We start from the raw sequence: 16,105 nt of genomic DNA, 5'->3' as shown, positions 1-16,105 counted from the left end.
TGAGACTATGAAATAGTGATTTACTTAGACAGGTGCATGTTATGCCCACAAATCCCGCATTTCCAACAACTTGCAAATACACCAGGTCTGCAAAACAAGGCGCTCTTCAGGGGACAGAATGACTGGATGGGCTCCCGGGGCCACCCCCGCCCGTCTCCTCCTCACACGCCCTGGGCGGGTGGTGTACCCCTGGGGGGCTGCTTGCTGGTCTCTCCACTGGGGGGGGCTTTGGGAGAAGGCGGAGGCTGGAGTGTGGCGGGACGGGGGACCCTGCACGGCGGGCCGTTAGCCCCTGAGGATTCTGTAGGCAGCCAGGCGACCAGCAGCGTAAGAGGACAGCAGACGCCGGTGTTTGGAGGTTCACAGCGGGGCTGCAGGTCTGAACTCTGTGTCACCGAGGAGCGGGAGGCAGGGGGACAGGGACAGGGCCCTGGGGCAACCGAGTAGGGGGGACATGGCTTAGGGATCCATGCTCCGCCCAGGTCCCCACCCCGGCCTAGCGGATGATCAGAAAACCCAGCTACATAAACTGAGATTTTTCCAAGGAGAGCGGAGGTGAGCTCATTAACACGGCCACCCTAGGTGCCCAGTGACTCTGGCTGAGACAGGCTGTCGAATCCCAGAAAACAACCCTTCCCATGACGGGGAGGGGAGAGCCGGCACCAGCCTCACCGAGGGACGCCGAGGACGTGGGCTTCCCGGTCCCTGCTGAGTTCGGGACACACGGACGGTCCTCGACCTTGGTGGCTATGGCCCAGTTACCCTGTAACTCACCTTTTCCAGCACCTAGCTAAAAATTCATGCAGGGAATATGCCCTCTTACGAAAACTCAAAGGCTGGTTTCCGCCTTCACTTAGGCCGAGTTGAGTTTTGTCGAGCGCTCACCCATCCGCGGCCGCCAGGAGCAGTGATTAATGGGGTCGGCGGTCTCGGAGCCCGTATCCTGCCAAGGCCGGCGGGCGGGCGGCCAGGCCTCCGAGGGACTCCGCAGAGTCTTCCAGAGCTCACAGCTAGGGGCTCGAGAAGGGCCATTCTCATCGCGGGGGACCAGTACCCCAACCTCGCTGTGAGCTCCTGGGTCCAGGGTCGATAGGACTGGAGCTGAGCGGCCGAGGGAGCACCCACTCCGTTTCCCGCTGGCCGCTCGGCAGGCACGGCCTCCCCACGGCACCCCAGCCGGGACTCTCCATCGGCGCCGACGTGGCGGGACCCGGCAGCGGCACCTGCCCCACCACACCCGTGACAAAGCAGGTGCAAGGGCCCTAGGGTTGTGCAGCAGGTGTGTGTGTGTGTGTGTGCAGCAGGTGTATGTGTGTACACGCACACATGCACACATGGCCGTGTGTGCACAAACATGTTTATATAACACACCCATGTACCACAGTCATGCACACGGCACATGTATGCACACACCCACCACGTCCTCAAACACATGTGCACACACACGCATCACACACACTTCCCTACAGCTCCCCATGCACCGTCTACATGTCACACTCTCACACGTGTACACGAACTTCTGCACACACACACACACCCCCACATACCTGGGCAGCACGAGCACACTCACACACACTCACACACACACACACTTGTGCACACTCACACATGTGTGATCCTGCAGTGTACATAAACACACAAACACTCACATGTGCAAGCACTCTCACGTGTGTGGCCTGGAACCTCCCCAACACCAACGGCCGCACACGCCGGGCTGGGCCACTCAGGACTTCAGGTCCCCATTGATGGAGGCCGTGGACAGTCCACTGACCAGCCCCTGGCGGTCCCCTGGCCTCTGGCAGCGGTCCCGGAGCAGCTTGTAGACGGCAAAGCCGGGGATGACCAGGCAGGGCACCCCAGCCACGATGACAACCACAGCGTACACCCAGCCGGGGTATGTGACCTTCTGGGATTTGGGGAATTCTTCCTGCGGAGAGAGCGGCAGTGAGCAGCCCGCAGGGTCTCCCTCGGGGCAGGCGCCCCCGCCCCCGCGGGTCAGCTCCTGGCCCTTGTGGTGGAGGGGAGGTACACCCCAGGCTCCCCACCCTGCAGGAGCAAGACCCCCCCTGCCCCTCCCGGCAGCCCGGCGACTCACGTAGTCAGGGTCCCAGACGCTGTAGACCAGCTCCTCGTTGACCTTGACCACGAGGAAGAACAGGAATATGACCAGCATGAGCAGCGGGCTGGCCACTCTCCACGCGACTTGCCAGAAGATGTTGGGCTTGTGGCCGATCATGAACTCGATGTCCCTGTTAAACCTGGACACAAGGCGGGAAGGAAGCCATCAGGGGTTTCTCCACAGGCCAGCGACCCTGGCGCAGCAGAGGGCGGCCGGCCGTGCAACCCTGACGGCGTCGCCATCTCCGGTGCCGCAGCCCGGTCTTCCTCTGCCCAGAGACCCGCCCCTCCAGGAGAGCCCAGTTCCTGCGTCAGAAGCCGCCTTAGGAGGCCAGCGGGACGCTCCACTGTCCGCAGTGCCGCTGCCCGGAGCTCCAGACTGTAAACTCGCCGCGTGGACTCATGCAGAGCTGCAGCCCGTGCATCTAGGGTGGAGGGTGGCCCGGCCAGCAGCCCCGTCCCAGACTCCCACCAGGGCTGTGGCCCTGCACCGTCTCCCGCCTGTCCGGGCTGGACTCTTCTGCACCAGAGTCCACTGTCTCTAGATGTTGGCATGGAGCACGCAGAACGTGGCCACGCGCTGTCCAGGGCCACAGAGAGTCCAAGGGACACTGCTGCCCAGGCCTCGTCCCCAGGTGGGACCCAGCAGGACTCTCCTGTGCACAGGGATGTCCTCCCTACGGCGTGTTGAACGGAGCTCTGCCAGCGTCCGGCTTCAGACTGTCCTCAGACGGTCCCAGACGGCCGTGCCCTCGTGCAGGCTGTCACAGGTCTGCGTCACAACCTGCGGCGGGCACAGCAGCCTTCCCCCGCAGCATCTGGTGGTGTCGTGGCCGCAGCCCCCCCCCACTCCCTGGCTCCCAGGCGGTTCACAGTGTGTTGTGGAAATCCGCATTCGCGCGGGGAGCTCTTGTGGGTGGAGGAGGCCCTCCAACGGCTTGTACGTGCTTTATAGTAACAGACGCAGGCAGGTGGTCTCTGAGGCCCTGGGGAGCCCATCTCCCAGTGGGAGCCCAGGTGCCATGTTTTGGGCCTGGGGTCCTTTCTGATCAGGGCCTGATGTCCTAAGTGTCTGGCCACATAGACCTCAGACGAGCCTGCTCACCCACTGTTCTTCTCTCTGTCTAGAAAGGCCTGGAGCCCCCTCCCCTTGGGCCTGGTGGCCTCCTTGGGACCCCATGGGGCAGCCTGGATCTCTGCTGTGGGAGCCCCTGCTGCCCACACCTGGCCCTCACATCTGCTGCCCGTACCCCAGCCCCGGGGCTGGTCGGCCCACCCGGCCCGTCAGCGCCCGCGTCTCGGGCGGCCTGTGTGGGACTCCGGCCGCCTGCACGGGACGTGGTAGTGCTTCACTTTCAACTGGTGGTTCAGTGACGACCTTTCCTACCCTGCGGCTCTGGCCACACGGTCTCGACTTCCCTCCACGGGAGCGCTTTGCTTTCCTTCCGCCCCCGACATGCCGGCGAGTGCCCCGTCTGCTGGGTCCGGAAGCGTCTGGAAGCTGGAGGGCACACTGTGCGGACTGCTCCGGGGGACATCCGTCCGTGGCCCAGCCCCTCTGCCCTCGGCCACACGGGCGTCAGGCCCGTGCACGTTCGGCCCCGAGTCCCGGCGGGGCTGTCCCGCCCCCCCCAAAACCTGACCCGCTTACCCCCGCTGGAAACCGCCCGCCGCCACAGCCTCCCTCCTACCTGTCCACGCCGTACACGTACACAACGGCGAACATCTCGCAGAAGGCGATGACGAGCAGGGGGATGGAGCCTGCGTAGCCGTCCAGCAGGGAGAGCCAGTACTGGCCGGAGTTCAGCGTGAAGATTAAGGCCAGCAGGTACGTCCCCAGGCAGATGAGGCCTGTGGGGCAGAGAATGAGGCCGCTGCGGACGGAGGCCCCGTGCCCTGGCCGCGCCCCGGGAGCCGTGCTCGCAGCCCCGGCCCCACGCACCCGTGAGCAGCTCCTTGGGCCACTTCTTCGGGATGATCCTGAGGTCCTGCAGGGGCACGACCACGCCCTCCATGTTCCCGAACATGGACGACAGGCCCAGGCAGAACAGCATGATGAAGAACAGCACGGACCACAGCGGGGACAAGGGCATCTTGGTGATGGCCTCTGTGAAGACGATGAAAGCCAGCCCGGTGCCCTCCACGCCCTGCAGGGGTGGGGCAGTGTCACAGAGGAACGAGGTCCCCCAGGGACCCTCCCAGGCCCCATCCTCCCCAGACAGCGCTGCAGCCGCAGAGCCCTGCCGGGCAAGCAGAGGGCTGAGCCGAGCCGTTCGGAGAAAAAAACAGAACCTGTGTTCTAGGCCCCGCTGTATTTTTAAAGCTGAACTAGTCTGACGACCAGGAAAGGGCTGCCCTGCTCAGCGGCCGTCAGGGCCCCGGGCTGCCCAGACAGACCCTTGCTCCTGCAGAGACCATCTGCTCGCTGAGACGCACGCCGCACAGCTGGGCTCAGGGTGTGGGGTGACCTCCACGAGGCCTGAGCCAGTGCCCAGAGCAGACGTCCCGGACCTGCGGCCAGTGGGCCCAGCTGAGCGGCCGCAGGCGGGGCGTGGGCTCCAACGCCGGACAGGGGCAGAAGCCCCACGCGGGTCTGCGAGACCCCTGTTTCAGCTCCTCCCCCGAGGTGTGTCCAGCGGGGTTGGCGGCTGAGTGAGGTGCCCTGGACCCAGCGCTCCCTGCCGGGCTGCCCCTGTCCCCGGGACTCGCTCCCAAGTCAGGGCTCCCAAAGCGACTTCACAGCATTTGCAAGTTCAGAGGACACGGCTGCTGCCTTCCACGCACGGATCGTCCCCGGGGCCGCGCGGGGAGTTTAGGAGGAAAGGGGAGCGGCCAGCATCCGTGCGTCGCACAGGGGAGCAGCTCGACCCCCGTGGGTGGACGGGAGTGAGAGGCCAGCCAGCCCCGGGACACAAACTCTCCATTCTCCCTGCAGAACTTCGTGAGAAGGCAAAACCAGGGCAGAAGCACCGGCTGGACCCTGGGCAGGGTGCGGGGTGGTGGGGCTGGGACTCAGCGCCCCGGGGATGCTCCGTGCACAGCCCCGAGCACTGACTCCTCCCTCGGCTTCCAGAGGAGAAGGAATTCAGAGGCTCCGGTGCCCTCGGACAACGCCACCCCTTGTCCAGCATGTATCGGGGGACAGACTTGCTGAGGGGACCCTCCGGTCGCCCCCCTATTCTGCTGGCTGTGCTCTCTCTGGCACACCTCGCTCCTGTGGAGCCTGTCGCCCCCTGGCCACTGGACTCCATGCCAGGCCCTGAACATGTGTGACATGTCCCCAGATAGCGCATGAGTCCAAAGTAGAAAATTCAAAATTTAAGTCACATTGACCCATAAATCCTGACCGCGTGCCAGCTTCGCTGCTCATCGAGCCTGGCGTTTAGAGCCATCTGTGCCTCAGAGGACGGCTTGCAGAGCACAGCTCTGCCCTGGGACAGGGGCAGGGTCAGCCAGCCCGGAGTCAGCCAGGCCCGCGAGGAGAGCTGGGCGGGGGCTCGGTCAGCGCACGTCTGTGTGTTTGTCGGTGGAGTTCCAGCACTTGTGGACCTGGGGGTATTGGCGTGTTTGACGCCGGGCACTGCAGGGGGCCAGGCCGCTGGGGCCCCAGGGCCTAGCCTTGGCCTTAGGCCTGGGGCACAGGCTCTGTGGCAGCTGGGACTCCGGGCCTGTCAGATCTCGGCTCACGGGGAAGCGCGGCGCCTTCACCCCCTGCCCCAGCCCGGGGATCCCCAGAGCACCCCCCGGGGGCCCAACCTCTGAGAGGAAGCTGTTCATGTCACAGGTCTGGAAGCGCAGCCTTGCGAAGGCCTCGGGATCTGAGCTGTTGCACCAAAGCTTCATCTCCTCGAAGTTCTCCTGCGTCACGTTGCCCTCGGGCAGGTCGAACCCATTCATGAGCGTCAGGATGTTCCTGGGAAGACAGGGGGCTGGCTGCAGGCTGGCGGCTCCCCGGAGACCATACGCGAGCTCCAGGGCAGGGGGCCACCACGTACGTGTTGAAACAGTCGTCAAAGCGCTCCGTGGCGCGGAAGCCGATGATGGAGTAGACCACGGTGGCCGCGTACACGGACGTGAAGCCGTTGATGACCGACACAATCACAGCGTCCATCTCGCAGTTGTTGCTGTGTGAGAATGGCGTCTGGTCACGGCCCACGGGGACGCCCGCCCGCCGGAGTCAGCACCCAATCGGCACAGGCACGGGGTGCCCAGTGGGGAGGGTGCAGCCACGAGGGACGCAGCCCACCCCGTGCTTCCCTTCCCGCCGTGTCCCCAGGCCGCCGCCACGCTGGCCCTGGAGACCTGCCCCGGGTCGTGGGACCTCGAGGAGACGGGCTGGGCCCTGCCCCTTGCACTGGACACCTGAAGCCCATACCCTGGCTCAGCACTTCGAGAACACAGCCCCGACGCCCCAACCCCACCCGCCAGGACCCACACCCTTTCGGATGCTTCTGGCCGCCGGCGTCGGGGGCCGATGACCAGCACTGGCAAGGGCGAGCAGGGATCGGGCGCTGCTGCATGGCTGGGGGCGGGAGGTGGGGTGGGCTCGTGGAAACCACTCCCTGAGCCCTTAACTCCAGAGCAGCCCCGCCCCGGCGCCCCACGGGCAGCGAAGGCACGTCAGCCCCCGAGCTCGGACACGAATGTTCGCCATCGCCAGAAGGTGGAAACAGCTCCTGTGTCCATCGTGGGAGGGGGAGGGCAACCGTGTGGCCCGTCCACGCCTGGGCATCCTCGGCGCGAAGGGCAGGAGGCGTGACACAGGCTGCGGCAGGGGTGGACGCCGAGGAAGTCCTGCTCAGGGACGGAAGCCAGCACGGAGGACGGCTCCTGGCCGTCCATATGGTGAAAGGCTGGGAACAGGCCAGTCTGCCCAGCAAGGGAGCGGGCGGGGGGCAGGGGTGGGTGCGAGGGCACACGGGCGCAGGTCTCCCTTGGGGCGAGGGCGTGCTCTGGGGCTGGTGCCGGGGCTGGCAGAGCCGGGAATGTGACTGCACTAGTCGCTGGTGAGCACTGAGTTGGCAAACGGCCCCGGCTGAGAAGCACCTGCTGTCAGGTCCGTCCCCTCGGCTGCCCCCGTCCCGCCAACACCACAGCCAGCGGGTGAGCCCACCTGGCCCTACGCCCGTCCCGTCTACTCCCGTGGCTTATCTGTCTCTCTGCTGGACCACGGGTCCCAGCAGGACGGTCCTGGTGCACCAGGTGGGGCACAGGGAGGTGCCCCATAATGCTTGTGGAGGTGAAGGGCCCTTGCAGTTTGGACCCCTTCCACAAAGGTGTCAGGCCGTGGTGGACAGCAGGGGCCAGCCCTCCTGGGGTTCTGGGTGCTGAGGCACAACGGGGCATAGGGGTGGTGAACACCAGCGCTCGTGATCGCTGGGGCAAAGACACCAGGGGAGGTCGGGTCGTAAACGGGTCTCCCTGGGGTTCCTCACTCCTGAAAGCCCTCCTGAGGCTGCAGCACACCTCTTTGCACCCACGGGCACAGCCCTACAGGGACCCGGGGTCAGCGGGGCCACCCTTACGCCTTCCTCCACTCACCCGCCCTGGGGCTGGGGAGCCAAGGCACAGGGCGGGCAGGCAGAGCCCCCGACACTCACTGCACAGAGTTGTAGCTGGAGAAGGAGATGAGGCCCCCAAAGGCCAGTGAGAAGGAGTAGAAGACCTGAGCCCCCGCATCCAGCCAGGTGACGGGGTTGGCCAGCTCCGTGACCTGCAGCCGGACAGAGACCCTCAGTCATGCTTGGAAGGTCTGGGGACGGGGACGCAGGGCTCCTGGAGGGGACAGCTGGTGCACAGCCCGTGGTGGCCGCCCTCAGTCCACATGGTCACCATCGAGCAGACAGGCCCTGCCTGGATGCCACGAGGGGCCCAGAGCTGGCCGTCCCCCAGCCTGGCCTCTGCTGGGCCCTCTGGGCCTGGGCCGACCGTGGGAGACTCACGTTGGGCGTGAAGAGGAACACGATGCCGTTGGTGGCTCCCTTCAGCGTCAGGCCGCGGATGAGGAAAATGGTTAGGACGACGTAGGGCAGCGTAGAGGTGATATACACGGCCTGCGGACAGGGCAGGTGTGGGCCAACGGGCTGGTGGAGCCAAGCAGGCTCCCGAGGAGAAGGGGTGACAGTGTGGGACCTGCGGCCCGCCCCTCCCTGTGTGCCCGGCCCCAGGCTGCAAGCAGGAAGAGGCGCCCACTCCCCACGCTACCCACGTCCTGAAACTGCGGTGGTCCGGCTCCCCGGTCCGAGCTCTCGCAGCCACTTGCCTGCAGCCCTTTGAGCTCAGGGGCAGCAGAGGCCCCTCCCCGACAGTGGACACGCGGGGCCCTCGCAGCGGCTGAGCGTGACCCCCTCCAGTACCTTCCCGGTGGTCTCGATCCCGCGGATGGTGCAGACGTAGAGGACGCTCCAGGCACAGGTCAAGCAGAGCAGGACCCACCACTGGATGGAGCCGGAGTCGCTGATGGAGGTGGAGATGTTGAGGGTCTCCCGGTACCAGAAATAGTCCACGGAGGAGCTGCGGGCACACTCGTCCACGTAGCCTGGGGCGGGCGTCCCCACCAGTCAGAGCGGGTCAGGGAGTGCGAGCCGCCGCAGAGGACAGGAGCCCAGCCCCGAGCTGTGCCTCGGGACAGTGACAGTAGGGACGACGTACACACTCCTCTGTGCACACAAGCATGCCTGTGCACGCCCGCACACGTGCACACAGACACGCCCGCACACGTGCACATTCGCACAAACACGTGCACCTCACGCAGACACGACTCGCGGCACGAGTGTGCACACACGCACACCCACGCGCCTGTGCACACGAGGCCTCCGCTGCCTCCCTTCTCCCTCTTGCCCCGCTACAGGCACATGAGAGACCCACAGGCTGAGCTGGGAGTCGGCCCTCGGCCAGGGGCTCTGCCGCGCACGGGTCACAGGTCTCTCCGGTTCCCTGGCTGAGGCCCACCCCGGGCCACAGTGTTCAATCTCACACGGTCTCATCCCTTTGGCCTCCAGAGTCCTGGGTGTCCTTCCAGGCCAGCCTGACACCCCGAGAAGAGGGAAGCCATCAGTCCTGGAGGACCCCGACCCCATCTCCCGAGATAGGGACCGTGACCTGAAAGGTCCCTGAAAGCAGCAAGAGAGGCCATGGGGGTGGGTCTTGTCCTTTCTCGACTCCGAGGGGCCTGCCTTGCCGGCTCCCGCCCCAGCACATCCGGAGGGATCTGTGCAGCGAACCGCACTGGCCACATCTGCTTGTCCAACCCACGCTCACAACACAGGCTGCCCACGTCCCGATGGGCGTGTGTGCCCATAGCCCCGCCCCTGCTCTCACGCGTCCCCATGCCCTCACGGGCCACAGCCTAGGGCCCGCTCCCCCTTTCCCTGAGGGCCCTCCGCCCCCAGAAGGAGCAGACAGTGAGGGGCGAGAGCGCTCTGCAGAGCCTCTGGGGACTGGGCAGGAAAGGCCAGTGGGAAGCGGGACACTGCCCTGCAGATGTTGGGGAGCAGCTCTCTGGGGCACCTGGAACTCCACATCCACTGCCTGCTTGGCGGGGACAGGTGGGCAGGTGTCCCGTCTCCTCCGTAACAACACAGGTGCTGCCACCCCTCCCGAGAGGGAAGCCTTAAACGGGCTCTGGTTTTGCAAGACCTGAGCTACGGCGGCTCCGGAACTTGGAAATCACAGCTCTTCATGGGCCGTGGGCCGCCTGTCCCAGGGCGCGGCTCCCCCCACCGCCAGCGCCGGGGCCCCGCCCCCACCGCGGCCCCGCCAAGTCTCACCCGTCCGGTTGGCGTTGAGTGGGCACTCGCTCCAGGGCAGGGGGTCCTGGAAGGAGTTGAAGAAGTACCACATGACCCAGGCGATGATGGTGTTGTAGTAGTAGCCCACCATGAAGGACACGAACATGGACGCAATGCCTGGGGGACGAGACCGTCACTGCTCAGGAGTGGGGGGCGTTGCGGGGATGACGGGGAGGTCAGCACTGGGAGGGGTCCACTCTGGGGGGGAGGGGCCGGCACTGGGGGAGGGGTCAGTGCTAGGAAGGAACTCCGTGGTCAGCGCCCCTCCTGGTCAGTCTGGCCATTGCTGAGCCCTGATCTGGGCGGGGAGGAGGGGCTCTACACTCCATGCATGTCTGTACCCTCATGCCCTGGGCACCTGGGTCTCAGGATGGCCTCAGCTGCCCGGCTGGTCCCTGGTAGCCGGCAGTGATGGGGCCTGGACCTGTGGCCCACGGTCCCCTGAGATCCCAAGGATGGGTTTGCACAGGCCTGGGCATGGAGCCCTGGGCCCCTCCTGTCCCTGAAATTAGGCAGAGAAGGAAGGGGGGTGCCGCTGTGAACCCTGGCTCTGGGCAGGGCCCCGGACACGCACCGACGCCCTTCAGGGCCGGGTGGATGGAGCTCCAGACGCCCACACTCCCCTTCCGCAGCCTCTGCCCGATGGCGAACTCCAGGTGCAGCAGGGGGATGCCCTCCAGGACCAGCAGGATGAGGAACGGAATCATAAAGGCGCCTGCGTAGGGAGAAGGCGGCAGTGGGGGCCGGGGGCAGCACGGGGGGGCCCCTGGGGACACGGTGCTTGTTGACAGCGCCTCAGAATGGCAGCACAAACACCGGCCTGGGACCTCACGGCCACAGGCACCATTTGCCACGGAGCTGCCTTGCACCGTTGCCCCGCGGTAGCGTCTGTCCGCAGCCCACGGCGGCCCCTGGGAATGAGCGCCGGGGTCGCTGTGCTAGACGGAGCGTGGGGGGGCTCGGCAGCCTCCGCTGGGCTGTGGGGAAGGGTCAGAGGGCACAGGTCCCGCGAGCCCAGGGTTCCGAGGCTGACCCGGAGGTCGCGCACCAGAGGGAGTCATTCTGAGCCTCGGGAAGCCAGCATGGACGCGCGCGAGCAGGGGCCTCACCGCCCTCGTGGAGTCACCAGGACCCCCGGCATCTCACAAAACCCCCAGCTTTGGTGCTGGAGAGCAGGTCGAGGAGGGAAATTGTAAAGGCGACCACTGGGGTCCCCAGACTGCCCGGGAGCCCAGGAGGCTTTCCAGGCGCAACCACGGCGGGGGACGGTGCTGAGTGTGGCCCAGCAGTGATGAGCGCATCCGTGGTGCCCCCCGTTCTGGACGCGGGCCAGGATGCGGCTCTGTGGCGGAGACCGGACGCTTCCTGCTTCAGGACTGACAGGGGATTTGGGTCCCTGCCTGGTAGCCACAGGCGCTGGACTCCCTAGACCCCTGTGGACCGAGACCCTTGAACTGGGCTGTTTTCTCGCCGGGATGGCTCTCGGTCCGCGCTGATGGGGGCCGGCCATGACCTGCTGAGGGACGGTACTGGCCCCTGCCCGGCCTGGGGTCCCGTCCCAAGAGCAGGGGCATCTGGGACAGCCTCAGGCCACTCTGTTCCCCACCCCCCGCCCCCGCGTCCTTTCTCCCATGTTCTCTAGCCCCTGGCCCGAAGCCACACCGCCCCCTGCTCCTTGCCCAACTTGCTCGTTCTGCTTGTCCTGCTCCTCGAATCTGTCATGCCCTTCACCCCAACTCCACTCCTCCCACACCCACGCCTGCGCCAGCCGCCTCCACCTCGGGTGCTGCTCTCCTGGTCAGGGTGGGGCTCAGACCCTGACCTAGAGGGCCCCGGGGGAGGCAGGCGGGGGCACTGTGTGTCCACACGTACGTGCCTGCGGGCGTGAGTGTCCTTGTGTGCAGGTGCGCGAGTGGGTGGGCGTGTCCACATGTGTGCGTGTGTCGGTGCCTGCATGGGTGTGTGAGGGGGACAGAGCCACAGCCCTCTCTCTCCTCGCTCTCACATGTCTCCGTCCTTCTGTCTGTGGGGTCCTCGTGCTGGGAGCGCCAGGCCTCCTGCCGTGGGTCATTGTCCTACACATAGGACTGCCCGAGTGGCCTCAATCCCTAGCCGGGGCTCCAGAACCAGGCTCCTTCAGAAGCTGGGGCTGCGTCAGAGGCAGGGGTCCAAGTTCCAGGAACTCATGGGTGTGGGCTTGACAATGACATAAAAGCAAATCCAAGGACAGGTACCAGGAGAGGAAGAGCCACCAGCTAGATGCCCCCTGGGTATGGGGGCATAGCCCGGGCCACTCAGAGCCCAGCAGGACCTGCTCGCTGGGTCCCCATGTCAGTGAGGGTCTAGTTACAAAAAGAAAAGACTTTCCTCTCCAACGTCTCCTTAGGGGCTTGATCTGAAAACCTTGGAGCAAAAGTACCAAGAAAACACGCGCACGGCAGCACACCAAGTCTGCAAACGCCCTTCCATCCCGTGGCTTGTCTCGTGCACCGGTCTCCCTGCCCCTCAATCGCCGGCAGGAAACTCCTATTCATGCTTGGAAACCTCACTGGGAGACCCCCTTATCCAGGGCGCGTCTGCCACTGCCTGCGCTCCCGGCACCCTCCCTCACAGGAGCCCCTCCGGGCCCACAGACCAGTGGATCCCTGTGCCTCAGGCTTGGCTTGCAGCGGGCACGGCCGTGGAGGAAGAGAGTGGGAGCCTGGGGGACGCGTCCACACCACCCCCCAGCGGAGCCCTCTGGGTCCCCTGAGGCCCGCCCCCACTGGCGCCCCCAGCCCCGGGACCTCGGCCCCTTGCTCGTCCCCAGGACAAGCATGTTCTCCAGCAATACCTGGTCCAGAGAAAGCCCCAGGGACACACGGCTTTCCTTTCAGAACCAGCGCCTGGGGCGAGGTGGGGAAGCAGGGAGCAGAGGCGGGCACCGTGGCGCCCAGATGTGCTTCCAAAGGTCCTGGGAGACGGGCCTCCTGGTGCGGCCCGGCGCCCGCTGGGTGGGTGGACAGGTGGAGGCGGCGGGCGGGGCAGGAGGAGCCGCTGGTGCCCGCAGGAGACGCACCTGCCAGCACATAACCCTGGCGGGGAGACTGGGGCAGGGGGGCGCTGAGCAGGTCTGCCAGAGAGGAGCCCTGTGAGCCCCCAGCCAGGCGCAGGGTCACGGCCGGCAGACATGTGCTGGGCTGTGGAGGCGCCCGGGAGGCTGGAGGGTTGATCGCAAACCCTCGACAGGCCGCCCGTGGTGCAGGTCGCACTTGGGCTTTTCCCGATCACCCGCAGCAGTCCGGGAAACATGGCATCCTTGCGGATGGGCTGAGCAGCAGGTGTGCTGGGGGCACCGGCCGCCTCCCCCAGGGGCCCACAGACCAGCACGGCCCCTCTCTCACGTGTCTCTCACCGGGTCCCTAAAGGCAGCTGAGGATGGCCTCTCGGCCCCTCCCCCAGGGCCTTCCTGGCCTTCTGGCCTCCTGCCCGCAGCTCTGAGCAGCCGGCGCCAGTCACAGACCCGCGGGCCAGACGGCCGTCCTGTGCGGGGAAGATGCTGCGGCCGTGAGCTCCTCACTCCCTGGGTCTGGCCCACCCCTGGCCTCCCTTCCAGCTGCCTGTCTGCTCTGGGGGTCCCAATCAGCACCTAGAGTGCCCTGGGGCGGGGCCCCGCTCTCAGCCGGCCTTGGGGAGGGCACCCAGGGGCGGCAGCTTGACCAGGACCTGGAGGTCGTGACCCTGGGAGGGGCGCCACCTTGGGTTGACTCCTGGGGCCCTCCTCCCCTGGGGCCTGCACCCTGGAGCTCACAACGCGGCCCTTCTAGGCCCAGAAGGCTCTGCCCAAAGGGGCCTTGCCACCCCTTCCCCGTCCCCTGGGCCCACCAAGCCCCGGTGCACCCCCGGTCGGCAGGGAGCCGTGAGGTCACTACAGACAGAGCTTGGGGAGGAGGCTGGGGGTCCCGCACCCATGAGCACTGCTCCCGGCAGCCAGGATGGGGCTGGGGGCCAGAGACGGAAGCGCAGTGGCCTCCAGCCCGAGGGCCTCCTGGTCAGGGTGGCCAGTGTGACTTAAGGCTGCAAGGGTACAGCCCAGGCCCAGCCCTCCAGAGCTTGCCGGCTGCGAAGGGAAGGGCCCGGGAGGGCCAGCGCGGGCTCCCCTTGGCCAAGGCCTAGAAGGACCGTGCTCTTTGAGCTCATGGGGATCTCCTGAAGCAAAGCCCAGCCCGAGATGTGTTCGGCGAGGGGAGCCCGTGCCCAGAGAGCCAGCGGCCCAGGGCGGGGAGTTCAGGGGAGGGGCCGAGAGGCCACACGGACTCCGGCTCTGCAGTCCTCTGGTCCGACATCCCCGACATCCCCCGCCTGGGGCCACACACAAGAATTGCTCCCAGTCGGAGGACCTTTCCTGACACGGCCCAGTGCCCGCTCTCACCCCGGGGGGCAGGTTACCGGGCAGTCTCAGAAGGAAGCGGCGCTGACATCAGGGGCTCTGTTCCTGGGGACCCGTCTCTCACCCCCTGCCCCCAGCGCCACGGTCCCCGCCTCCCAGTAGCACAGGAAGGAAAGACAAAGCGTGGGAGCTCAGGGCTGCTGGGCTTGACCTGGAACCACTTCTGCTTTTCCTGAGCAAACTTCCACATCCCAAAGCCCAGGCAAGAGCCTGTAGGTCCTTCAGAGACAGAAGGAAGACAGCCCCTGCTGACCCCCGTCCCCGGAGCACCTGTGTCCGCAGAGCAGCCGCCAGCCGGCTCACAGAGCCAGACCCCTCTGCCTTCACCCCTGTCAGGGCTGGCAGGCAGGAGCCATGGACACACGGACATCCCGGAGCCCACGGACACTGGGAGGGTGGGCAAGGGGACAAGGCCATGAGGACACTGACCCAGCATCCCTGGGGGACCTGTGGGTGGGGGAGGGGCAGCCTCAACCTGTGGAAAGAGACCCCTGGGCTGCAGGCAAGGCCCCCGGAGGCCTCTGGAGGGGGAGGAGGGGTCGAGGCCAGGGTGGCCTTGTGCGGGTCGCCTGCCCCCGTCCCTCCAGGAAGGTGGCACCAGCTCTGGCCTTAGGACACGCACCAAACACAGGGAGAGCTGAGATGGGGCCCCATGGTGGACACGAAGACAGCTGGGCTCGTTGCCCTGCCAGACTCGGGGGGGCGGGCTCCATCCGGAGCAGTGGCCGGCTCCTCTTAGACCCCCACATGCAGAGAACAGGGCAGGGCTCCCCACACCTGGACACTTGGGCGCGTAGGGTCAGGGCCGTGGACATCCCTCACTTCCTGCCATGAGCTGGGAACAGACGGCCCCGGACCACGGGCCACCCAGCCCAGCCCTGCCCGGCCCGGCCCGGCCCCCGGCACACGCGTGGAGGCACGTGGCGCTCCGAGGGAAGGCACAAATGCGTGCCGTCCTGCCCGCGGCCCGGGGGTGCTGGCGTCCCAGGGGAACGTGGTGCCACTCACACCCAGGCCCCTGTCTGCCGTCCCCCGTCCCCCCAGCCCCGTGGCCTACCTCCGCCGTGGCTCTGGCACAGGTAAGGGAAACGCCACACATTGCCCAGGCCCACGCAGAAGCCCACGCACGTGAGCATGTACTGGGCCTTGTTGTCCCACTTGGGCCGGGAGCTGGCCTCCTCCGCCTCGATGGTCTCCAGCTGGCCGAGGGAGGGTATCCGGGCCTCCAGGCCCGGGTTGGGCAGCACGAGCCTCACCATGGTGGTCGCCAGGCAGGTCCCTCCACACGAGGCAGGCCAGCAGCCGGAGGGTGAGTGGCCAGTGGCCCAGAGCCCCGGCACTTTATAGGGAACCTTTGGCACCTTGCCCCAGGCGCCTGGCGTCAGCAGATCTGACGGCCAGTCCGCCCCAGCTGTTAATGCCTTATCTGCGGAGGCTCGGCAGACCCTCGGAAGCAGCTCTGCAGGTGCCAGCCAGCCCCTCCCGCTGTGTAAACGCCCGAGTCTGCCGTCCCCCACCCCCCAGGGTGCTCCTGGGCCAGACCCACACCCCCAGCTCAATAGCCTGGCGGACTCGGCGGGACGCTGCTCCTCCCCGACCCCGGGATGCTCTCTCGTGGCCACACCCCCCACCCCGAAGCAGAGCGCAGCCCTGAGCGGCCCTGTCTCCCCAGCTCTCTGCCAGCAGGCTGAGTGCTGGGGCATCCCTGAGCCTCCATCCCAGTCCAGGACATGAGGGGGACCCTGGGCCCTGGGAGCAGCCCACTGCC

The 16,105-nt window shown here is 66.5% G+C and overlaps 1 protein-coding gene across 1 annotated transcript; it reads right to left on the bottom strand.

Moving 5' to 3' along the window:
• Positions 1-15,682, bottom strand: SLC6A19 (solute carrier family 6 member 19). Its single transcript, XM_059173573.1, has 12 exons — positions 15,395-15,682; positions 10,483-10,623; positions 9,888-10,025; positions 8,475-8,656; positions 8,061-8,171; positions 7,719-7,831; positions 6,114-6,242; positions 5,875-6,031; positions 4,061-4,265; positions 3,810-3,969; positions 2,096-2,258; positions 1-1,927 (listed from the first exon to the last, which is right to left on the bottom strand). Exons 1-12 carry the CDS (start codon positions 15,594-15,596, stop codon positions 1,724-1,726), a joined length of 1,905 nt encoding a protein of 634 aa, XP_059029556.1. The 5' UTR covers positions 15,597-15,682; the 3' UTR covers positions 1-1,723.
• Positions 15,683-16,105: the final 423 nt, after the last annotated feature.

The sequence above is a fragment of the Mustela lutreola genome, chromosome 5, assembly GCF_030435805.1.
Source record: "Mustela lutreola isolate mMusLut2 chromosome 5, mMusLut2.pri, whole genome shotgun sequence".
Lineage (NCBI taxonomy): Eukaryota > Metazoa > Chordata > Mammalia > Carnivora > Mustelidae > Mustela > Mustela lutreola.
This window is presented reverse-complemented; position numbering and strand designations above follow the sequence as displayed.